Source organism: Cetorhinus maximus, chromosome 12, assembly GCF_964194155.1.
Source record: "Cetorhinus maximus chromosome 12, sCetMax3.hap1.1, whole genome shotgun sequence".
Taxonomy (NCBI): Eukaryota; Metazoa; Chordata; class Chondrichthyes; order Lamniformes; family Cetorhinidae; genus Cetorhinus; species Cetorhinus maximus.
In genome coordinates, this window is record NC_135890.1 from 63,911,309 (window position 1) to 63,936,568 (window position 25,260).

A 25,260-nucleotide genomic window follows, 5' to 3' on the forward strand; every position below is an offset into this window, starting at 1 on the left:
TGACTGCCTCCCGGACCTCATTCTAGCATAGTGGAACACAGTGGCCCCTAAACGACAGCACTGTGTGCTTTACCCCAATGCTCCCCTCGAGGATAGGCCAGGTAGAATTAGTGGACATACATCAGTGGGAGGCAGTGGTTCTCAATGCCACAGAAGACCTGAGGGAGAGACTGGGCCTATACATAAACCAATTCTCGCACCCCATACCTCCTTTGCCAGAACACCTGACAGGGATTAAACACAGGGTTCGACTGAGTGCAGAAAACCTACTACCTCCTCCGGCAAAGGAGTGAGAAGGTGCAACGAGACATTGAAAAGATACAGGTCACCACTTGGTGGGATGACTTGTGGAACTGGGGAATGAATCTGTAAGTCCACCCCTGGGTCAGGATGTTCTCACATGCTGATCGTGGCACAGCTTGTAGTCTTGCTTTGCCTCCTGCTTATCTTTTGTCAAATGAGACAACAAAGTAAGAGATGGGAACAAGAAGCATTCATGCGGGAGATTTTCCAAGACGGGACCCGTGGGCAAAGGATGGGCGATCACAAGTTGGAAAAGTTTAAGTTAAACCTAACTGAGCCCTGACAGGGCCAGATAAGGTTTAAAGGGTGGAGCTCTATAAGTGGCCACCATGGGACTCATGAAATACGCATGACATGATCTACCAACTAGAGAGAGCACATAAGCAGATTTTGAGAACAGAACTTACTGAAAATAATGTATAACCCCACTGAGATGGGGAAAGGGGTGGGGTGGGGGGAGTCAGAATGCTAGAGTTTGGAAGTCTGTCATTAACAAGGTTATATCAATAATAAAGTTATACCAAATACAAGGTTGTATCATTAATAAATTTATGTCACTAACAATGCAATCGATGTATCATGGGACTGGTTGCTTGGTGACCCGAGTGGCCACGGAATGAGACAATGTCTAAGTTATTCCGAGAGGCAGAGAACAAAGGAACTAGTTATCAAGTGTGGTCGAGACTGAGAGATAAGACCCTTAAAGCAAGCAGACGCTGAAATCGATGAAAGGTCAACCGATCATGGCAGACATGACACACTTGTGGCGCTGGCCAGTGGTCAACCGACCAATCACTGAGTACTGGACAGTGGGGTTGACCAATCAAGGCTGCATGCATGGAATGGGGTATAAGAGAAGGCAGCCCAAGATGATAGCTAACTAACTCGGAAGCGGAGTAGTCTGATCAGCTGCTTGACTAGCTCGGGAACAAAGTAGCCTGATAAACTACTTGGAGATGGGAATGGGGAGGACTGACCATCCACTTAAATGCGATTCTCGGACAATCCAGGCAACAAGGCACTGCTCAATCTGCCTGAGTGATACAATGCTTGTAGAAACAGAACTTGGAAGTATTAAGTAAATTTGCTTGGTTTGGATTAACTTGGCAGTTTTGAGTTGTTGATACCCAGAGTGAACCAATGAACCAGAGGTAGGGAGAGCCTACAGCACTCCGGAACTCCTTCAGCCTCAGCTTCAGTGTGAGCTGACTGTGCTAACTTGTTTAACTCGGGATCTGCTTTCTGAACCTCAATTAATGAAGAGCTGCCAAACACTTCCTTTGAATTATCCTCATCCTTAAAGGAGGTTTCAGCTACTCTTACATCTGCAAGTGGTATTACTTTGGCCTCTGGTGATGGACTTTGTTTAGCTATTGCTCTGATCACCAAACATGATAGAAAAATACCAGGAACTTGTTCTTGTCTCTGTCTCTTTAGCCTCTCTCTGACTTTCCATAATTGTTGGCAAAGCTATAACTTTCACTCCTGCCAAATCATTCCCCAGGGGTAAATCAACTCCATCCATGGGTATTTTCTTAACACTCCTCCAACCACCAATCCACAGAACAAATCACATTCCAAATGCACTTTGTACAATGGAACCGGGATATACTCTCCACTTATCCCGTTTACCAATACTTTAGCTTTCATTGAACTCTCCAGAGGGAAAACTAGGTCATTCTCCAGCAAAAGAGTTTAATTAGCTCCTGTGTCCCTTAATATAGTTATGGGTTTAGCTGCATTACTTAATGAAAAAGTGGTTATCTTCTCGTTAGGCTAAAACCCTTTATATCTCTCATCTACCTTATTCACTTCACCTTCATTCACAGCAGTGTTTACCTCCAAAACCTTATTTGTAGTTAAAGCTACAATTTGATTGATGGCATTTTCTTAAAAGCAAAATACTGTGGATGCTGGAAATCTGAAACAAAAATAAAAACAGCTGGAAAAACTCAGCAGGTCTGACAGCATCTGCGGAGAGGAATACAGTTAATGTTTCGAGTCCGTATGACTCTTCATCAGAACAGAGTCATACGGACTCGAAATGTTAACTGTATTCCTCTCCACAGATGCTGTCAGACCTGCTGAGTTTTTCCAGCTATTTTTATTTTTGTTATAGCATTTTCTTGCTGAGTTCCCTTCTCGGACTCACTCTTCCAAACTCCAATAAGTCCCATGGGCTTCCCTTACAACTTTCAGCATTCTGAACTAATGTGTCTCACTTTATTGCAATGGAAACACTTAGACCTTCAAGTTTCACCCCCACCCTCAGTGCCTTTCTTCCTGATTTGAGAAGATCTCAAAGTATTCCCAGCTATCCATTCTTTACCCTGTCTATTTGCTTTCCTTTAACTCTCCCACTTTCTATCCTTTTCAAATTTCTCAGGTTGATGGAAAAAAGGTTTAGTTTTATGGATCTGCTCATAATCGTCAGCCATTACTGCTGCCTGTCTAGCAGTTGCAATCCTTTGGTCATCAACATGGCTTCTTATTACAGAAGGTAGGGTGTTTTTAAATTCTTCCAAGAGAATGGTCTCTCTAAGAACTTCATAGGTAGTTTCAACTCCTAATGCTCGCATCCACCTGTCAAAACTACTTTGCTGAACCCTTTCAAATTCAATGTAAGTTTGCCCAGGCTATTTTCTTAAATTTTGAAACTTTTGTCGGTATGCTTCAAGGACCATTCTGAAATGAAGTAAAGAATTCTTCAACATCTCTTTCCTCAAGCTTGGGAAGAGCTTGTACAAACTAAACATCTACTCACTGGGTTCTGATCTGAAAATAAGTCCTGCCTCACCTCCTGGTGTCTCTTTTTTAACCGCCTGCATTTTAAGCTGGAATTCTCTCTCTCTCTCTTTCCTCCTTTTCTAACCTTGCAATTTCTAATTCCCTTTCTTGTTTTCTTTCTCTGTCCTGCCTTTCTGCCTGTTCCCTTTGGAAATCAAGTTTTTACATTTCCATTTCTGCCTCTTCCCTCTGGATTGCCCTTTCTACCTGTTCCCTTTGGAATGCTCCCTCTCTCTTTCCTTCTCCTTTTCTTTCTCTGTCCTTTCTTTTTCTGCCGCCTCTAGTTCCAATTTCTTTATTTGCAACTGAATTTGAGCCCATTCCAATGAACCAGCCCTTGGAGAACTTGGTCTCTCGGGTATTCCTTCCAATTTCAAATGCTGTGCCATCTCTTTGATTATCTCTGCCTTCCTAGCTTTGGCTGGCAATCCTACTCTTAATTTACTTGCCAAATCAATTAACTTGGCTTTTGGGGTCCCCTGTAAAATCTTCAGGGACATTTTTTCCACTAGCAGGAAAGCTTTAGCAGTTTCCAGTATCATCTTATCTTTGATAGTCCAAACCTGGTGTTTCCTTTTAACTTTTATCACTTACTAAATCTACACCCAAATCGTCATTGTCTTTTGTTCCAAAATATCCTAGGCCCAAGCCCCGAAACTTCACTGGTTGAGAACTTGCTTTTCAATGTCTCTAACATTAATATTCCCCCTTTTCTTTTTACAGGGGTTTTCAGAGAGAGAACAGGTTATAGGGATATTAGGAACAGAGATTTTTGGGTGTTTTCTCTTTGCAGGCCAGGAGCTTTCTGTTGCACTGCTACCACACAAAACCCTGGTCACCCGGTCAGAGTTGTCAGGCAGCTCCCTTGGTCCAGGACTCCTTTCCGGCACCATCCTGTCTTTCATGGCACACTCTGTTCCAGGACTGCAACATTGTATATATCTCTCATCCTGTTCCAGTAGACATGTCTTTCAAAATGCAGCCATTGTAGTTTTAAATCCATAGTCCAACAGAAATAAAGAAAAATAAAAAGGATATGTTCTTTACAACAGTGAGTCACTCATCTCCTAACTCCCCAAAATCTGTCCACAAGGCACAAGTCAGGAGTGTGGTGGAATACTCTCCATTTGCCTGGGCGAGTGTGATTTCAGCAGGGTGAACAACTATCCTGCTTTAAACGGGATCAGGTTATCCTATTTGAAGCCGGGACCCTGTTTTGCTTATGTTTCTTATGTTTGTGCTTTGCCCATGTGCAAAAAGGACAAGCGCACCCCCGGTATCCTCCTAATAGCCTGTAAAGCTCCTTCATGCGCTTGCCTCCCCACAGCTCTTACAGGCTCGCCTCCATGCCAAACTGTCCCTTAAGCTTTCTCTGGGAGCTAGTCAACCTAGATTCCAGCAACACTCAAGAAGCTTGACACCGTCCAGGACAAAGCAGCCCGCTTGATTGGCACCACATCCACAAACATTCACTCCCTCCACCACCGACGTACAGTAGCAGCAGTGTGTACCATCTACAAGATGCACTGCAGGAGTTCACCAAGGCTCCTTTGACAGCACCTTCCAAACCCATGACCATTACCATCTAGAAGGACAAGGGCAGCAGACACATGGGAACACCACCATCTGGAAGTTCCCCTCCAAGTAACTCACCATACTGACTTGAAAATATATCGCCGTTCCTTCATTGTTGCTGGGTCAAAATCCTGGAACTCCCTTCCTAACAGCACTGTGGGTGTACCTACACCACAGGGACTGCAGCGGTTCAAGAAGGTAGCTCACCCCCACCTTCTCAAGGCAACTAGGGACGGGCAATAAATGCTGGCCCAGCCAGTGAAGCCCACATCCCATGAAAAAATTTAAAAATACAACAGGGACTACATTTTGAAAAATACTTCAATGTCTGTAAAGTAACAGGTCTTAAATATAGAAACATAGAAAATAGGAGCAGGAGTAGGCCATTCGGCCCTTCGAGCCTGCTCCGCCATTCATTATGATCGTGGCTGATCATCCAATTTAATAGCCTACTCCCGCTTTCTCCCCATATCCTTTGATCCCTTTCGCCCCAAGAGCTATATCCAACTCCTTCTTGAAAACATACAATGTTTTGGCCTCAACTACTTTCTGTGGTAGCGAATTCCACAGGCTTACCATTCTCTGGCTCTCAGTCCTAAATGGTCTACCCCGTATCCTCAGACTGTGACCCCTGGTTCTGGACTCCCCCACCATCGGGTACATCCTTCCTGCATCTACTCTGCCTAGTCCTGTTAGAATTTTATAGGTTTCTATGAGATCTCCCCTCGTTCTTCCGAACTCCAGCAAATATAATCCTAACTGACTCAATCTTTCCCCATATGTCAGTCCCGCCATCCCATGAATCAGTCTGGTAAACATTCGCTGCACTCCCTCTATAGCAAGAACATCCTTCCTCAGATAAGGAGACCAAAACTGCACACAATATTCCAGGTGTGGTCTCACCAAGGCCCTGTACAATTGCAGTAAGACATCCCTGCTCCTGTACTTGAATCCTCTGGCTATGAAGGCCACCATACCATTTGCCTTCGTTACCGCCTGCTGCACCTGCATGCTTACCTTCAGCGACTGGTGTATGAGGACACCCAAGTCTCGTTGCACATTCCCTTCTCTCAATTTATAGCCATTCAGATAATAATCTGCCTTCCTGTTTTTGCTACCAAAGTGGATAACCTCACATCTATCCACATTATACTGCATCTGCTATGCATTTGCCCACTCACTCAGCTTACCCAAATCACACTGAAGCATCTTTGCATCCTCCTCACAGCTCACCCTCCCACCCAGCTTTGTGTCATCTGCAAATTGGAGATATTACATTTAGTTCCCTCATCTAAATCATTATTATATATTGTGAATAGCTGGGGTCCCAGCACCGATCCCTGCGGTACCCCACTAGTCACTGCCTGCCATTCGGAAAAAGACCTGTTTATTCCTACTCTTTGTTTCCTGTCTGCCAACCACTTTTCTATCCATCTCAATACACTACCCCCAATCCCATGTGCTTTAATTTTACACTCCAATCTCTCATGTGGGACTTTGTCAAAAGCCTTCCGAAAGTCCAAATAAGCCACATCTACTGGCTCCCCTCATCAACTCTACTAGTTACATCCTCGAAAAATTCCAGTAGATTTGTCAAGCATGATTTCCCTTTTGTAAATCCATGCTGACTCTGTCTGATTCTGCCACTGTTTTCCAAGTGCTCAGCTATTAAATCTTTTATATTGGACTCTAGAATTTTCCCCACTACCGACATCAGGCTGACTGGTCTATAATTCCGTGTTTTCTCTCTGTCTCCCTTTTTAAATAGTGGGGTTACATTAGCTACCCTCCAATCTGTAGGAACTGTTCCAGAGTCTATAGAATCTCAGAAGATGACCACCAATGCATCCATTATTTCTTGGGCCACTTCCTTAAGCACTCTGGGATGTAGATTATCAGGCCCCGGGGATTTATCAGCCTTCAATCCCATCAATTTCCCCAACACCATTTCGCTACTAATACTGATTTCTTTCAGTTCCTCCCTCTCACTAAACCCTGTGTTCCCCAACATTTCTGGTATGTTATTAGCGTCCTCCTTTGTGAAGACAGAACCAAAGTATGTACTTAGTTGGTCAGCCATTTCTTTGTTCCCCATTATAAATTCTCCTGTTTCTGACTGTAAGGGACCTACCTACATTTAAGGTGGTGAACGACGCTATAAAATGAGCTTCAAATGGTAATCTGCTTGGATTCACTGCAAAGTTTGGTAACATTGAATTGAGGATGAGGTGGTGAAGCTGCCCCAGTGAATTGAGCCTGTTGGGAATCGGAACCTTCCACCGGGCTCTTGTTGTGGGGAAAGCGGTTGCTGGAGTGCGGTCCGTTCCGGTGACGAGCCGGATGTCTGAGTGTTGCTAACAGCGAGATGGCAAGTTTGAGCTCGGCGGCCGCGACCGAGACAGGCCCCGGGCCCGGGGAAAGCCGAGGCCCAGGGCCCGGCCCCGCGGACAGCCGAGGTCCAGGGCCCGGCCCCGGCCCCGGCCCCGGCCCCGCGGACAGCAGAGGTCCAGGGCCCGGCCCTGGCCCCGGCCCTGGCCCCGGTCCCGCGGACAGCAGAGGTCCTGGGCCCGGCCCCACGGACAGCAGAAGCCCAGGGCCCGGCCCCAGCCCCGGGGACAGCAGAGGTCCAGGGCCCAGCCCCGGGGACAGTAGAGGGCAGGACAGCACGTTTGAGTGTAATATCTGCCTGGACACGGCGAAGGACGCGGTCATCAGTCTGTGCGGCCACCTCTTCTGGTAAGGGAGGGAGATGGGGAAGAGATGGAGGCGGTAAACGGGCGGGGTGGGTGGGGAGCAGGGGGATGTGATCAGAGCTTTGTTTCTTGTTTCTAAAAGTTTTAATATGCTAACTCTTAATGTTTTGTTCCTGTTTTCGGTGAAACCTCTGGATGTCGACAGCTGGCCCTGCTTGCACCAGGTAGGTCAGAGACTTTCACTCTGTTTATCAGCTCTAACTAAAGGTTGAGAAAATCAATAACTCACCCCACTGAATACTGAGGTTAGGGTCCGCTTACTGACTGCTGAATGTCAGCTTCAACTCAGTGGTGGTAAGTTCCTTTTAAGACTGACGGAGCTATGGCTTCAAATCCCAATCAAGGGACTAGAGAACATAAGCGAGGGTAAGGGAGTGCTGCACTGTTGGAGGGGTTGTCTTTCACATGAGACGTTAAACCCTCAAGGTGGACGTAAAAGAACCCACAACACACTTTCATAAGGAGAGGAGTTCTCTCTGGTGACCTGGCCCATAATTATGCATCAAACAAAAGTGGATAATTTTGGTAGCATCTGATTATAATCAACTATTAGCTATAGTTTGTAGGAATTTGCTGTGTTTAAGTTGGCTGCTCTTTTCCCAACAGTATAAATAACGACACCTCAAAAGTACTTCCTGAGGTGATGAAAACTGCTGTAGAAATAAAAGTTCCTTTTTATTTGCTGATGTGAGTTGGGAGGTGTTCTGATATCTGATGTGATATAGAAATCAGGCCTCACATTCTGAGACCGATCAAACATTAGGTCTCCTTGCTGGTAAAAGCAACAACCAAAAAACTGAACACTCCACTGCCACTCGTACCTGGGAGCAAAACGTCCACTCAAGGGAATACAAGCCTGGTCTATGCCACCTGCTCTAATAGTTTAGCACCGGTATCATTCTGATGATTCTGTGTTTAACCCGCTCCAAGGCCAATTAATATCCTCTCTGATGTGTGGTGTCCAGAACAACACACCAGAGGGTCTAGCTTTAGCTTTATAAATTTCACCCCTTATGCATTCCACTCTTTCTAATAAAGGCCAATGCTCCATTAGCCCTTTAAATTATTCTTTGTTCCAGGTCACCAATCATTTGAAATTTCTGTACTTGGACATCTCCCCCCCCCCCCCCTCCCCCCCCCCCCCTCCCCCCCCCCCTCCCCTCCCCCTCCCCTCCCCCCCCCTCCCCTCCCCCCTCCCTCCCTCCCCTCCCCCCTCCCTCCCTCCCCTCCCCCCTCCCCCCCTCCCTCCCTCCCCTCCCCCCCCCTCCCCCTCCCCCTCTCCCCTCCCCCCCCCTCCCTCCCTCCCCTCCCTCCCCCCCTCCTCCCTCCCCTCCCTCCCCCCCTCCTCCCTCCCTCCCTCCCCTCCCTCCCTCCCCTCCCCCCCTCCCCCTCCCCCCCCTCCCTCCCTCCCCCCCCTCCCTCCCTCCCCTCCCCCCTCCCCTCCCCCCCCTCCCCTCCCCCCTCCCCCCCCTCCCCTCCCCCCTCCCCCCCCTCCCCTCCCCCCTCCCCCTCTCCCCTCCCCCCCTCCCCTCTCCCCTCTCCCCTCCCCCCTCCCCTCTCCCCCTCCCCTCTCCCCTCTCCCCTCCCCCCCTCTCCCCTCCCCCCCTCTCCCCTCCCCCCCTCTCCCCTCCCCCCCTCTCCCCTCCCCCCCTCTCCCCTCCCCCCCTCTCCCCTCCCCCCTCTCCCCTCCCCCCCTCTCCCCTCCCCCCTCTCCCCTCCCCCCTCTCCCCTCCCCTCCCCCCTCTCCCCTCCCCTCCCCTCTCTCCCCTCCCCTCCCCTCTCTCCCCTCCCCCCCCCTCCCCCCTCCTCTCCCCCCTCCCCTCCCCCCCTCTTCTCCCCTCGCCTCCCCCCCTCCCCCCTCCCCCTCCCCCCCTCTCCCCTCCCCCCTCTCCCCTCCCCCTCCCCCCCTCTCCCCTCCCCCCCCCTCCCCTCCCCCCTCCCCTCCCCTCCCCCCTCTCTTTCCCTCCCCCTCCCCCCCTCTCTTTCCCTCCCCCTCCCCCCCCTCTCTTTCCCTCCCCCTCCCCCCCCTCTCTTTCCCTCCCCCTCCCATCCCCTAACTCATCCCCCTCCCTCGCACCCCCCTCCCTCGCGCCCCACGCCACTCTGCCCCGCACCCCCCTCCACCTGCCCCGCACCCCCCTGTCTGGGAGTGAACATTTTCTATTGAAAATTAAATGGCATCTGTATGAAAATAAGAAGATGGAGATGTCCAATGTTACTCACTTAGCTTTTCAAATATTGTTCTGATTTAATAAAAACATCTTTGCTGTGAGAGGCTGATAGCAGCTTTTAAACAACCTATAAGTCAGTATATTTGTACTGAAAGAATGTCCTTATGTGTCTTCAGTTTACCTGAACTATGTTGAGCTGGAAGCAGTATATTCTTTGTCTCTTTTATTTGGGGTGCAATTATCACTAACTGAAGGCCTCTGGTGTTTGTATTCTGACAGTGGTTAGAGACCAGACCTAACCGACAGGTTTGCCCCGTTTGCAAAGCAGGCATCAGCCGAGACAAAGTCATTCCCCTTTATGGAAGAGGAAGCACAGGTCAGCAGGATCCAAGGTAAGAAAATCAAAGGAACAATACCACATGTCAACTCCTGCCCATCCTGAGAACCAACCAGGCAACGCTGGGGAGAGAGTCATTCACAGTTTGTACATTTAAGCGATAGCAGCAGTACAGGGCTGAATGTGATCAGGATGAGATTGGGTGAATATTGTGCAGGTTGAGGATATTATGCATTTATATGGAACGTTTTGAGTGTCTGGAATTCGCTGCCAGAGGAGGTAGTGGAAGCAGGTACGATAGTGGTGTTTAAGATGCAGCTTGACAAATACATGAATAGGATGGGAATAGAGGGATAATAACCCCGGAAGTGCAAAATGTTTTAGTTTGACAGGCAATATGATCGGTGTAGGCTTGGAGGGCTGAAGGGCCTGTTCCTGTGCTGTACTATTCTTTGTTCTTCTTTGTTACCTTGAGACTGATAGGGTAGATTTTATGTGGGCTGAATGGCATTTCTCTATTCTGTTATGTAATATTGATTCACTTGGCGAGTGACCTGGTAAGAGAAGAATGAGATATGAATGAAGCACTTTAGATTGATTTTCATAGTTTAAATTGTAAAGAAAAAAATTTTCTTAATATTACTGTGGGATGTTTAAAGCAGGCTTATGGGGGGCTATGTTGTGTATGTTTGTCTGTGTGTGTGTCTAGTTTGATTAAACTGCAGATAGTCAGACTGCAAAGTTTGAACCATCAAAAGGAGTTAGGTGTAAAACAGGCATTTGAAATGGAGATGGGTATGCTAGGATGAAGTCTCATCAGATACAGTGTGAATGGAATTGCCTTTGTAGATAAGTTGAGAGGTTGTTTGATTTTCAAAAGGACTTGATAAGATGTTTACAACTGGCAAGATAAATATTAAATTTATTTTTCCTGCAAGTGCTGGCCATGATGACAGCATGAAAGATTTTTATATTGTGGGAAAAGTAACTTCCGAAGACAGGTTGAAACAATGGGATTTTCAGATCAAAAGGGAGAAAATATATTTAAAGAAAGGTGGAAAGCTGTATGAAGAGTGACCATATGAGACGTTGACAGGTGCACTGTGTGGAACAGACCGGTGGGAAAACACCTTTAGACACCCTTGAAAAATTTGTTGTTCCAGTAAATAAGGTTGTGTTAAAAAGCCTTTGGAGTTCCATTGTTGAGTGAGAGGAAGAAAGAAGCTGTGAAATACCTCCCTTAGAGCAACTATGGGTGCTTGTGGTAATATTGCTGGATGTTTTATAGATTAAGAATCTATTTGGACTGTTGCCTGAAAGGGGTGTGCAGTTGGAAGTCCAGTTAAGTAAAAATCTTGAGAACTGCTATAAAACTAAATGGAACTGTGTAACTGTAGTCTTGTGTGTTTGTTTTTTCTTTTGTTAATAAATGTTTTAATTTAATCGTTAAAATCTTTAAAGGTGGCAGTCGATTCATTACTTCTGATGTCAGTGCACAAACCTTCTCTTAAATACAAATTGCAAAATCATTGTGATAGCTTGGCCAAGTTTCCCTTTGGGATTTGGTCAGCCTAGCAAATACCACCTGCTATATCATAACAAAATGGGAATTAATCTCACTTCAAATAAAGGAGACAGTCACTAATTGAAAAGCTCTGATGTTTATATTGCATGTTTGTGTTTGACAGTGGCAGTAAGAGGCAGGGTCTCGCCTTTTAACTAAAACCTTTTGAGTGCTCCCATTAAGTGGATCCTTGTAATGCTGCCATATTATGTTGAAAGGTTTCTCGTGTAACTTGAGTCAGTTTTGTTTGGTGCAGCTGATGTCCTATTATGTGATTTGGGAGAGGATTCAACTAGCAGCAAACTGGAACCTGGGCTCAGTTATTTTAACAGTTGGAATTGCCATTTGTAAATTGAATCATGGTGCTATGCACTAATTTCTCAAAAATAGATCACAAATTCCATAGGGTGCTTCTTTCAGACATATAAACCATGCATGTCAATTATTTGCTTTTACAAGTGGAATGAGGAAGACAAGAAGGTGGATGAGCATACACAAAGAGAGGTTGTTAGTGGACTACAAGAAATCTGTCTCCTTGCAGAATTGAGGCAAGCAGGATCAAAAGAAATTCCCATATTGGTCCTGCCCCCTCAGACTGCATTACTTGTTTTGAAATCAGCATTAAAACAATTAATGGGAGAGAACATTTCTCTCAGGCATATAAAAGTTTGTCTGGAAGTTCAAAACTGCAATGAGCTTCTGGAACTGACCAGGTTTTGAATGGATTGACCTTTTCCTATGATATTTTCTAACTGTTGGGTACTGGTTACATTTAAGCAACTCCAAAATGGTAGCTGTGAAGATTGACAGAGTGCTGATCGGAGGATTGCCTGTTAATTTGATGATATAAATAGGGTGCTGTGGATAGCACAAGACAGTAGATTAAAATTGCTTAAAGGCTGGATAAAAGATGCTGAATGTGGACTGAGTAATAAGTACCTGTTGTGTACAGGTTTTGAACAATGATCCACAGTGACTTCAAATCAGCTCAGTTGTGGCTGGCAAGAGGAAAGTGAGCCTAAAAGTTGCCAGGCTGATATGAAAACTCAAATAAGTGCATTTAGCAGTTCTCCACGCTACCCCACCCTCTGCCAACCCAAAATTTGGCCTACAGACGACCCTATTCCCATTGCAATAAATATCTTGTCAGCATCACATTGAGTTCGAACAATTAACACAGTGAGAGTGTTTTACTTTTCATTCTGTGTGAGATCACAAACATCTACATTTTACCCCCATCCCCGTCAGTTGAGTCTCGTTATGCTTGGAGTGCTCTCCTGTGTTCACATGGCTCCCCATGCTGTTTAAGAGTTGCAGGGCTATGATATTTATTGTTGAGAGCCCCCTTCTTAACACTCCCAAGTATTTAATTTTAAATTGTTTACTTGTAAAATTTATGGGCTGCCATCATTTTTGTTTCGGGTTTGAGTGTTTAAATTCAGTGGGAGAAATTTGATTCATTCTGGCATGTTTCATGTACAGCTTTACACTTTGTCTACCGTTGTTCTGTTTTAGAGAGAAAACACCTCCAAGGCCGCAAGGCCAGAGACCTGAGCCAGAGAGTAGAGGGGTGAGTGCATTTTCATTAATTTCAGGGCAGCAGTTGAAAAGAGAAAATGGGAGGAGGGACACATAGAAATTAGGGGATAAGATGAATGGTTTGTAGTGACTGTGGGGAATACTGAATGTGTTTCTCTGTGTTTGTGACACAAAGTGACTAAAACTTAGGGACGGGAGTAGACTATTCAGCCACTTCAGCTTGTTATATAATCACAGAATAGTACAGCACAGAAGGAGACCACTCAGCCCATTGAATCTACCAGCTCTTTCAATTAATCATATTCCCACCTTCTTTCTCAAACCTCTGCATTTTTTCCTCCAATTATTTATCCAATTTTCTTTTAAAGGCTACTACTGAATCTGTATCTACCACCATAGCAGAGAGTGCATTCCAAATCCTGGCAACATTCTTGTAAACCTCCTCTGTACTCTCTTCAGAGCAATTATGTCCTTCCTGTAATGTGGTGACCAGAACTGTGTGCAGAACTCCAGCTGTGGCCTAACCAGAGTTTTATACCGTTCCATCATTACATCCCTGCTTTTGTACTTAATGCCTTGTCCAGTAAAGGAAAGCATTCCATAAGCTTTTGTTACCATCTTATCCACCTTCAGGGACCTGTGGACCTGCACTCCAAGGTGTCTCACTTCCTCAACCTCTCTCAATCACTTCCCATTTATTGAGTATCCCCTAGCTTTGTTTGCCCTCCCCAGATGCATTATCTCACACTTCTCTGGATTGAATTCCTTTTGCCACTTTTCCACCCACTCAACCAAAATATTGATGATATACTGGAGACAACAGCTATCCCCTTCACTATCAACTACACGACCAATTTTTGTGTGCCTGCAGATTTCCCAATCATGCCTCCCACATTTAAGTCTAAATCATTAACATATACAACAAACAGCAAGGGCCCCAACACTCAGCCCTGTGGAACGCCACTGGAAACCGCTTTCCACTCGCAAAAACATCCATCGACCATTACCCTTCGTTTCATGTAACTGAGCCAATTTCGGGGATCCAACTCACCACCTTCCCCTGTATCCCATGGAATCTCACTTTTCTGACCAGTCTGCCATGTGGGACCTTATCAGATGCCTTCCTAAAATCCATGGAGACAACATCCACTGCACTACCCTCATCAATCCTCCTTGTTACTGCCTCAAAAAATTCAATTAAATTAGTAAGACACGATCTTCCCCTAACAAAAGCATGCTGACTAGCCCTGATTAATCTATGCCTTTCTAAGTGACAGTTTATCCTGTCTCTCAGAATTGATTCCAATAATTTGGCCACCACCGAAGTCAGACTGACTGGCTTATAATTTTCTGGCCTATCTCTCATACCCTTTTTAAATATTGGTACAACATTCACAGACTTCCAATCCTGAGGTTGTATCTAGTGAGGTTTAGAAAATGATCCTCAGAGCATCTACTATTTCCTCCCTGGCTTTCTTTAACAACCTGGGATACAATCCATCCGGCCCTGATGACTTATCCACCTTCAAGCATGTCAGTCCCTCCAGTACTTCCTCCCTCATTAGGCTTATTGTAGCTAATGTTTCACACTCCTCCTCATTAACTAGAATGTCTGCATCATCTCTCTCCTTAGTGAAGACAGAGACAACGTATTCATTGAGAACCCTGCCCACATCGTCTGCATCAACGCACAAGTTGTCATGTACGTTTCTGATAGGCCCTACCTTTTCCTTAGTTTTCCTCTTGCTCTTAACATATTGGTAAAACGTCTTCTTGATTTCACCTAATATTTTTTCGTATCCTCTCTTTGCTTTCCTAATTTCCTTTTTTACTTCACCCCTGTGCTTTCAATACTCGTCTAGCCTTTCTACAGTATTAAGTTTTTTGTGACTGTCATAAGCTTTCTTTTTCTGCTTTATCTTACCCTGTATGCTTCTAGATAACTAGGGGGCTCTAGATTTGGCAGTACCACCCTTTTTTGCTTTGTGGGGACATTTCTACACTGTGCCTGTAGAATCTCGCCTTTGAATACCTTCCGCTGATTTGACACTGTTTTCCCTTCAAGTAGCTGTATCCAGTCCACTCTCACCAGCTCACCTCAACTTCGTAAAATTTGCCTTCCCCCAATTTAGAACTTTTACTCCTGTTCTATCTTTATCCTTTTCCATAATGATGCTAAATCTAACTGTAATATGGTCACTATCTCCAAAATGGTCGCCCACTGCTGCTTCATTTCCTAAGACAATCTAGAATTGCGCTCCCTCTCATTGCGCTTGTTATGTGCTGGCTGAGAAAGTTCTCTTGAATGCATTGTAAGAATTTTGTGCCCTCTGTGACCACCACACAGTTCATAACCCAGTTGATATTAGGGTATTTGAAGTGCCCTATTGTTTTTGCACTCAGAAATCTGTCTACCTAGTTGCTCTTTTAACTCCCTTCCACTTTTTGGGGGTCTATAGTACACTCCTAACGGTGTGGCTGCCTGTCCCCTTTTTTTTTATATTTGAGCTCAACCCTTCATTTAGTATTTCATCCCTCCTCACAGATGTAATTGTTTCTTTAATCAACAATGCTACACCCCACCATTTTGATCCCCCTCTCTATCCTGCCTGAAAACTATATCTAGCAATTTTGAGCTGCCATTTTTTGCCCCTCTTTAAGCCAAGTTTCCGTTATGGTGATGATATCGTGCTGCCATGTATCTATCTGTGCCCTCAGCTCATCAGCTTTATTTGCATTCACATATGCACCTTTTAACACAAGAATAATCCTAAGATTACTGCTTTAGAGGTCCTGCTTTTCAATCTCCTTGCTCCCTGAAATCTGCTTTCAGGACCTCACCCCATTTCCTACCTAAGTCATTGGTACATAGAAACTAGGAGCAGGAGTAGGCCATTCGGCCCTTCGAGCCTGCTTCGCCATTCATTATGATCGTGGCTGATCATCCAACTCAGTAGCCTGCTCCCGCTTTCTCCCTTTGATCCCTTTCGCCCCAAGAGCTATATCTAACTCCTTCTTGAAAACGTACAATGTTTTGGTCTCAACTACTTTCTGTGGTAACGAATTCCACTGGCTCACCACTCTCTCGGTTAAAAAATTTCTCCTCATCTCAGTCCGAAATGGTCTACCCCATATCCTCAAACTGTGACCCCTGGTTCTGGACTCCCCCACCATTGGGAACATCCTTCCTGCATCTACCCTGTCTAGTCCTGTTAGAATTTTATAGGTTTCTATGAGAGGAATCAGTCGGGTAAACCTTCGCTGCACTCCCTCTATTGCAAGTACATCCTTCCTCAGATAAGGAGACCAAAACTGCACACAATATTTCAGGTGTGGTCTCACCCAAGGCCCTATACAATTGCAGCAAGACATCCCTGCCCCTGTACTCGAATCCTCTGGCTATGAAGGCCAATATACCATTTGCTGCCTTTACTGCCTGCTGCAACTGCATGCTGCAACTGCATGCTTACCTTCAGCGACTGGTGTACAAGGACACCCAGGTCTCGTTGCACATTCCCCTCTCTCAATTTATAGCCATTCAGATAATCTGCCTCCTTGTTTTTGCTATCAAAATAGATAACCTCACATTTACCCACATTATACTGCATCTGCCATGCATTTGCCCACTCAGCTTGTCCAAATCACACTGAAGCATCTCTACATCCTCCTCACAGCTCACCCTCCCACCCGGCTTTGTGTCATCTGCAAATTTGGAGATATTACATTTAATTCCCTCATCTAAATCATTAATATATATTGTGAATAACTGGGGTCCCTGCACCGATCCCTGCAGTACCCCACAAGTCACTGCCTGCCATTCGGAAAAAGACCTGTTTATTCCTACTCTTTGTTTCCTGTCTGCCAACCACTTTTCTATCCATCTCAATACACTACCCCCAGTCCCATGCACTTTAATTTTACACGCCAATCTCTTATGTGGGACTTTGTCGAAAGCCTTCCGAAAGTCCAAATAAACCACATCCACTGGCTCCCTCTCATCAATTCTAGTTACATCCTCGAAAAATTCCAGTAGATTTGTCAAGCATGATTTCCCTTTCATAAATCCATGCTGACTCTGTCCAATTCTGCCACTCTTTTCCACGTGCTCAGCTATTAAATCTTTTATATTGGACTCTAGAATTTTCCCCACTACCGACATCAGGCTGACTGGTCTATAATTCCCTGCTTTCTCTCTACCTCCCTTTTTAAATAGTGGGGTTACATTAGCTAACCTCCAATCTGTAGGAACTGTTCCAGAGTCTGTAGAATCTCGGAAGATGACCACCAATGCATCCACTATTTCTAGGGCCACTTCCTTAAGTACTCTGGGATGTAGATTATCAGGCCCTGGGGATTTATCAGCCTTCAATCCCATCAATTTCCCCAATACTATTTCCCTACTAATACTGATTTCTTTCAGTTCCTCCCTCTCACTAAACCCTGTGATCCCCAACATTTCTGGGATGTTATTAGTGTCCTCCTTTGTGAAGACAGAACCAAAGTATGTATTTAGTTGGTCAGCCATTTCTTTGTTCCCCATTATAAATTCCCCTGTTTCTGACTGTAAGGGACCTACATTTGTCTTCACCAATCTTTTTCTCTTCACATACCTATAGAAACTTTTAAAGTCAGCTTTTATGTTCCCTGCAAGCTTACTCTCGTATTCTATTTTCCCCTTATTAATCAATCCCTTGGTCCTTCTTTGCTGAACGTGGACCATGACCTCTGTCTGATCACCTTTCCCTAGAAGAATGTCCTGCATCTGTTCTGTGACATCCTTGACCCTGGCACCAGGGAGGCAACAAACCATCCTGGAGTCACACCTACAGCCACAGAGACACCTGTCTGTTCCCCAGTTTTTCGTTCACAGATCACGAAGCTTTCCCACACACTCACTCAGGAATTAAAAACAAAATCCAGTTGTTTTCCTTAAAAACAGAACATGCCATCTATTCCTTTCTCACAGCAGTTTTAACTTTGCTCTTTTCCTCCTAATCAGTTTCAGTAACCCAGGGTTTCTTTTAATGCAAACTCTTTTACAATATTTTAATGCTGTAGCTCCACGTTCTCCTGCACAATCTCTTGTTCTTGTCCTGTAACTTTATGCCTTTGCTCTCATATCAGGAATCTCCAAGATCACTACCTAGTGTTGTCTTCACAATCTCCCTAGGAATGAAAGATTCACAGTCAGACACTGGCCTTATCCACCCAAACATGCTTCTCCCACTGTCCGTGATACCAGACGGTTGGGTGTACTGTTGTAAAGTAACAAGTATCAGAGGAGCCAAAGAGGCAGCTAGCTGCTCCTCTGTCCCCATCATCACCACTCAAACTATCCTGGTGCAGGGCAGAGAAGTTAAAAGGGGGTGTGAAGGGGAGCGGTGGCCTCTCTTTCTGTCTGAAAGTCCTGTTTTGGTGTTCCCATACACCTGCCGCCCTTGTCCTGCTAGGTGGTAGAGGTCATGGGTTTGGAAAGTGCTGTTGAAGGAACCTTGGCAAGTTGCAGCATTAGATACTGTAATGCTAATGTTGTTGCCTTTTCACTTCTGGCCACCAGCCCCTTACTTTTTCACCAGACACTCTCCACTAAGGACTCCATGACTCTCTCCATCCTTCTGTCGTTGTTTCCTGCCCTATCTCCCCTTTAGATTCACTCCATTTATTAAGAAAAGACTGGACTTCATTCAGAATTTTCCCTGATTCTCTCATTGTTAACTGGAGAACCCCTTTAGGTCACTACCTCTGAGAAAACTGACCTCTCATACTGATGCCTGGGAAACACTTCCCTGAACCAACATGGTGAACTGACATGGTGAACTCAAATTTCAAAATATCATGTCTGACTCTGAGAAACAATTCACGCTGGGTCACCAAAAGGTCAGACTCCTTTCCAGTTCTACTTTGTTTCATTACTTTGAGCATGGACATCAGTTGTTACAACCACAGAATCAACTCTTTGTCTTTAATGAGCTCGTGCTGCATAATCGCAGAATCTCTCAGTGCTGAAGAGGCCCTTCAGCCCATCGAGTCTGCACCGACACGTGAGAAACACCTGACCTACCTACCTAATCCCATTTACCAGCAATTGGCCCATAGCCTTGTGCTCATCCAGGTACTTTTTAAAGGATGTGAGGCAACCCGCTTCCACCACCCTCCCAGGCAGCGCATTGCAGACCATCACCACCCTCTGGGTAAAAAAATGTTTCCTCACATCCCCCCCCAAACCTCCTGCGCCTCACCATAGAACCATAGAACGCTACAGCACAGAAAACAGGCCATTCGGTCCTTCTAGTCTGTGCCGAAATATTATTCCGCTAGTCCCATTGACCTGCACCGAGTCCATAACCCTCCAGACCTCTCCCATCCACGTATCTATCTAAACTCGAAAAACTCTACAACTCACCTTGAACTTGTGTCCCCTTGTGACTGACCCTTCAGCTAAGGGGAACAGCTGTTACCTATCCACCCTGTCCATCCCTTCATAATCTTGTACACCTCGATCAGGTCGCCTCTCAGTCTTCTCTGCTCCAACGAAAATAACCCAAATCTATTCAACCTCTCTTCATAACTTAAATGTTTCATCCCAGGCAACATCCTGGTGAATCTCCTCTGCACCCCCTCTAGTGCAATCACATCCTTCCTATAATGTGGCGACCAGAACTGCAGACAGTGCTCCAGCTGTGGCCTCAGCAAGATACTATACAACTCCAACATGACCTCCCTACTTTTGTAATCTATGCCTCGATTGATAAAGGCAAGTGTCCCATATGCCTTTTTCACCACCCCACTAACATGCTCCTCAGCCTTCAGATCTATGGACACACACGCCAAGGTCCTTTTGTTCCTCAGAACTTCCTAGTGTTAAGTTATGAAGAGAGATTGATTAGACTTGAATACTTGCTTGTCAAATTACTCCTTCCAAAGTGTATCACCTCACACTTTTCAGGGTTAAATTCCATCTGCCACTTATCTGCGCATTTGACCATCCCGTCTATATCTTCCTGTAGCCCAAGACACTCAACCTGGCCAATCTTTGTGTCATCCGCAAACTTACTAATCCTACCCCCCACATAGTCATCTATGTCATTTATATAAATGACGAATAATAGGGGACCCAGGACAGATCCCTGTGGTCACTGGACACTGGCTTCCAGTCACTAAAGCAGCTTTCTGTCATCACTCTCTGTCTCCCACAACTAAGCCAATTTTGAATCCACCTTTTCAAATTACCCTGTATCCCATGTGCATTTGCATCCTTTATAAGTCTCCCATGTGGGACCTTGTCAAAGGCTTTGCTGAAATACATATAAACTACATCAACTGCACTACCCTCACCTGGTCACCTCAAAAAATTCAATCAAATTTGTTAGGCATGACCTCCCTCTGACAAAGCCATGCTGACTATCACTGATCAAACCTTGCCTCTCCAAGTGGTGATAAATTCTCTCCTTCAGAATTTTCTCCAATAGTTTCTTTACCACTGACATGAGACTCACAGGCCTGCAGTTCCCTGGCTTCTCTCTACAACCCTTCTTAAATAGCGGAACCACGTTAGCTGTTCTCCAGTCCTCTGGCTCCTCCCCCATGGCCAGAGAGGAATTGAAAATTTGGGTCAGAGCCCCTGCGATCTCCCCCCTTGCCTCCCTCAGCAGTCTGGGACACAAATCATCCGGACCTAGAGATTTGTCCACTTTTAAGCCTGCAAGCACCTCCAATACCTTGTCACTCCCTATATCAATTTGCTCAAGAACCTCGCAGTCTCTCTCCCCGAGTTCCATACCTTCATCCTCATTCTCTTGGGTGAAGATGGATGTAATCCAACATGAGTACTCGCTAAAACCATACAACATAATTCTGCCATGGTAATAATGAATCAGAGTTCACAATTTACTATGAGAACATAGGTATTCACTTCCCAGTTCTTGTCTGACCGTGGTAAATGGTGGTTTGTTCAAAACTCTTGCGCCAATTCTACCTTTTGATCTTTACAGCCCATGCATACTGAAAGTTTCATGTTCATTTCAATTATTCTCGATGGTTTAGGTGCCACGGTTATATGGTATACTTAAGCTCTGCAAGCAGTTGATTGCTATAAATAGCCCCCATCTCTCCGCACCCCCGTCTCATGCCCACCCTCCATACAAACCTTAGAAAGGTTACAGCACAGAAAGGTTCCACTCAGCCTATTGTATCTGCACTGGCTGAAAAAACTAGCCGCCTATTCTAATGTCACTTTCCAGCATCCAGTCCTTGCAGGTTACAGCACTTGGGTGCAGATCTAACTACCTTTTAAATGAGTTGAGGGTTTCAGCCAATAACTAATGGTTGGCCAGTGAATTCCAGACACCTGCTACCCTCTGGGTGGAAAAAGTTTTTCCTCATGTCCCCTCTAATCCTTCTACAAAACACCTTAAACCATAGAACCATAGAAAAGTTTCAGCACATAAGGAGGCCATTCGGCCCATCTTCTCCATGCCAGCCCGAGGACACCCAGGTGCCCTTTCTAATCCCACCTTCCTGCACCCGGCCCATAGCCCTGCAGCTTACAGCACTTTAGGTGCAGATCCAGATACTTTTTAAGAGTTCAAAGTCTCTGCCTCTACCACCAACTTGGGCAGCGAATTCCAGACACCCACTACCCTCTGCGTAAAAAAGTTCTTCCTCATGTCCCACCTATCTTGAATCTATGTCCCCTGGTTCTAGAATTCTCCATCAAGGGAAACAATTTTATCCTGTCCACTCTATCTATTCCCCTCATAATTTTGTACACCTCAATCAAGTCACCTCTCAGCCTTCTTTGTTCCAGGGAAAATAACCCCAACCTATTCAATCTCTATACCTCTGCCAGTGAAAGAGAGCATTCCATATGCCTTCTTTACAACCTTGTCTACTTAAACTGCTGCCTTCGGGGATCTGTGTACTTGTATGCCAAGATCTCTCACTTCATCTACCCCTCTTAGTTTATTCCCATTTATTTTGTAATCCCTGTTTGACCTCCCTAAATGTATGACCTCACACTTCTCTATGTTAAAATCCATCTGACACTTTACCGCCCACTCCACCAACCCATCTATATTGTTTTGGAGATTACGGCTATCCTCTACACTATCCACTACTCGGCCAATCTTTGTGCCATCTGCAAATTTCCCAATCGTGCCCCCCACGTTCACGTCCAAATCGTTAATATATAACACAAACAGCAAGGGTCCCAACACCGAGCCCTGTGGAACACCACTTGAGACAACTTTCCATTCGCAAGGGCATCCATCGACCATTACCCTTTGTTTCCTGTTACAAAGCCAACCTTTTATCCAGTTTGCCACATTACCCTGAATCCCATGGGCTTTTACTTTCCTGACCAATCTGCTATGTGGGACCTTGTCAAATGCCTTGCTAAAATCCATGCACACGACATCAACTGCACTACCTTCATCAACCCTTCTTGTCACTTCCTCAAAGAATTCAATCAAATTTGTGAGGCAAGACCTTCCTTTAACAAATCCATGCTGACCATCCCTGACTAGTCCATGCCTTTCCACATGACAGTTAATCCTATCTCTCAGGATTGATTCTACTAATTTGCTCACCACTGATGTAAGACTAACTGGCCTATAATTGTTTGGCATGTCCTTTGATCCCTTTTTAAACAATGGAACAACGTTTGCATTTCTCTAGTCCTCCGGTACCTCCCCTGTATTTAGCGAAGATTGGAAAATCATCCTCAGAGCATCTGCTATCTCCTCCCTGACTTCCTTCAGCAGCCTTGGAAACAATCCATCTGGCCCTGGTGACTTATCAACTTTCAAGGATTTCAACCCTTCGAGTACTTCCTCTCTCTTTATGACTATCCCGTCCAATATCTTGCAGTGTTCCTCCTGGACTACATCCTCCCTTTCCTTTGTAAACACGGAGACAAAATATTCATTCAAAACCCTTCCCACATCTACACACAAGTTTCCATCTTCATCTCTGATAGGTCCCACTTTTTCCTTAACTAACCTTTCAGCATTAATGCATTGGTAAAACATCTTTGGGTTATCTTTAACTTTACTTGCTAGTCTTTTTTCATGCCCTCTCTTTGATTTCCTTATTTCCTTTTCTACTTCATCCCTGCACTTCCTATATTCGTCTAGGCTATCTGCAGTGCTTAGTTCTTTGTGCCTATCGTACGCTTTCTTTTTCTGTTTGATCTTCCCCTGTATTCCTCTAGACAACCAGGGAGGTCTGGATTTGGCAGTACCCCTTTGTAATTGACCTCTAGAGGAAACAAATCTTTCCTGTCTACCCTATCCAGACCCCTCATAATTCATCAATCCTTCTTGTTATTTTCTCAAAAAATTTAACTAAGTTAGGAAGACACAACTTTCCCTTAACAAAAACATGCTGACTGTCCCTCATCAACCCGTGCCTTTCTAAATGACAGTTTATCCTGTCTCTCAGAATTGGTTCCAATAATTTGCCCACCACTGAAGTCAGACTGACTGGTCTATAATTTTCTGGCCTATCCATTTTTAAACAATAGTACAACATTCTCAGATCTCCAAACCTCTGGTACCTCATCTGTATCTAGTGAGGATTAAAAAATGATCCTCAGGGCATCTGCTATTTCCTTCCTGGCTTCCTTTAATGGCCTGGGATACAGTCCATCAGACCCTGGTGATTTATCCACCTTCAATGATGATGCCAGTTCCTCCAGTACTTCCTCTCTCATTATGCTTATTGTATCTAACGTTTCACACTCCTCCTCTTTAACTAGAATGTCTGTATCATCCCTCTCTAAAGTACTCATTAAGAACCCTCACCACATCTGCATTAGCTCATAAATTTCTTTGTACATCCCTGATCGGCCCTACCCTTTCCTTAGTTATCCTCTTGCTCTAAAAGTACTGGTAAAACATCTTTGGGTTTTCCTTGATTTTACCTACCAGTATTTTTTCATATCCTCTAATTGCTTTCTTAATTTCCTTTTTTACTTCACCCCTGTCCTTTCTATACTCCTGTAGGCTTTCTAATGTATTAAGCTTTTTGTGACTGTCATAAGCTTTCTTTTTCTGTTTTATCTTACCCTGTATGCTTCTAGATAACCAGGGTGCTCTAGATTTGGCATAACCATCCTTTTTCTTTGTGGGGACACATCTACACTGTGCCTGTAGAATTCGCTTTTGAACACCCCCCCACTGGTCTGTCACTAATTTGCCTCCCAAGTAGCTGTAACCAGTCCACTTTCGCCAGATCACTTCTCAGCTTTGTAAAATTTGCCTTTCCCCAATTTAGAACTCTTACTCCTGTTCTATCTTTATCCTTTTCTAGAATGCTTCTAAATCTAAGTGTATTGTGGTCACTCTCTCCAAAATGGTCACCCACTGCTACTTCATCCACTTGCCCAGCTTCATTTCCTGAGACTAAATCTAGAATTGCGCTCCCTCTCATTGGGTTTGTTGCGTGCTAGCTAAAAAAAAGTTCTCTTGAAAGCGGTTCAACAATTTTATGCCCTCTGTGCCTTTCACACTGTTCGTATCCCAGTTGATATTAGGGTAATTGAAGTCCCCAACTATTATTGCCCTGTTGTTTTTGCACTCCGAAATGTGCCTACATATTTGCACTTCTATCTCCCTCTCACTATTTAGGGGTTTATAGTACACCCCGAGTAGTGTGGCTGCCCCTTTTATTTTTGAGCTCAACCCATATGATTCATTTGGTATATCATCCCTCCTCACAGCTGTAATTGATTAACCAATAATGCGACATACCCATCTTTCTTTATCCCCCTCCCTATCCTGCCTGAAGACCCTATATCCAGGGCCGTTGAGCTGCACTTTTTGCCCCTCTTTAAGCCAGGTTTAGTAATTATATCATGCTGCCACGTATCTATCTATGCCCTCAGCTCATCGGTTTTGTTTGCTATGTTCCTTGCATTTAAATACATACCATTTAACAATGCCAAATTCCTGCAGTGTGCACTTTTTAATGTATGCTGCTTCTGTCTTTCAAAGCCATTTGCTAATTTTCTATCACCTGCTCCCTGTGCTGTGTTTGTCCTATCTGAATCTGCCCTTAGGTTCCCATCCCCTCGCCAATCTAGTTTAAACCCTCCCCAACAATACTCGCTAATCTCCCTGCGAGAATATTTGTCCCGGTCCTGTTCGGGTGTAGACCGTCCAGCTCGACCAGATCCCACCTTCCCCCAGAACCAATCCCAATGCCCCAGAAATCATGAAGCCCCTCTCTCCT

The 25,260-nt window shown here is 45.1% G+C and overlaps 1 protein-coding gene and 1 long non-coding RNA gene across 4 annotated transcripts in view; one reads left to right on the forward strand and one right to left on the reverse strand.

Annotated features, from left to right (window-relative positions):
* LOC144687517 (uncharacterized) overlaps positions 1-6,899 on the reverse strand; it is a 19,736-nt gene extending 12,837 nt beyond the window's left edge. Inside the window, exon 1 of the long non-coding RNA XR_013578165.1 lies at positions 6,801-6,899. This is a non-coding gene — a long non-coding RNA (uncharacterized LOC144687517). The remainder of the gene's footprint in view (positions 1-6,800) is intronic.
* A 109-nt stretch (positions 6,900-7,008) lies between these two features.
* Positions 7,009-25,260, forward strand: part of rnf185 (ring finger protein 185) — a 31,338-nt gene continuing 13,086 nt past the window's right edge. For 2 of the 3 annotated variants that reach the window (XR_013578164.1, XM_078553753.1), the window contains exons 1-5: positions 7,009-7,121; positions 7,224-7,401; positions 7,564-7,582; positions 9,869-9,981; positions 13,006-13,060. Coding sequence is in view for 2 of the 3 variants with exons in the window: in XM_078553753.1 (XP_078409879.1) it covers positions 7,031-7,121; positions 7,224-7,401; positions 7,564-7,582; positions 9,869-9,981; positions 13,006-13,060 (456 nt within the window). In the remaining variant the exon portion in view is untranslated. The remainder of the gene's footprint in view (positions 7,122-7,223; positions 7,402-7,563; positions 7,583-9,868; positions 9,982-13,005; positions 13,061-25,260) is intronic. The other variant, XM_078553754.1, reaches the window with a different exon arrangement.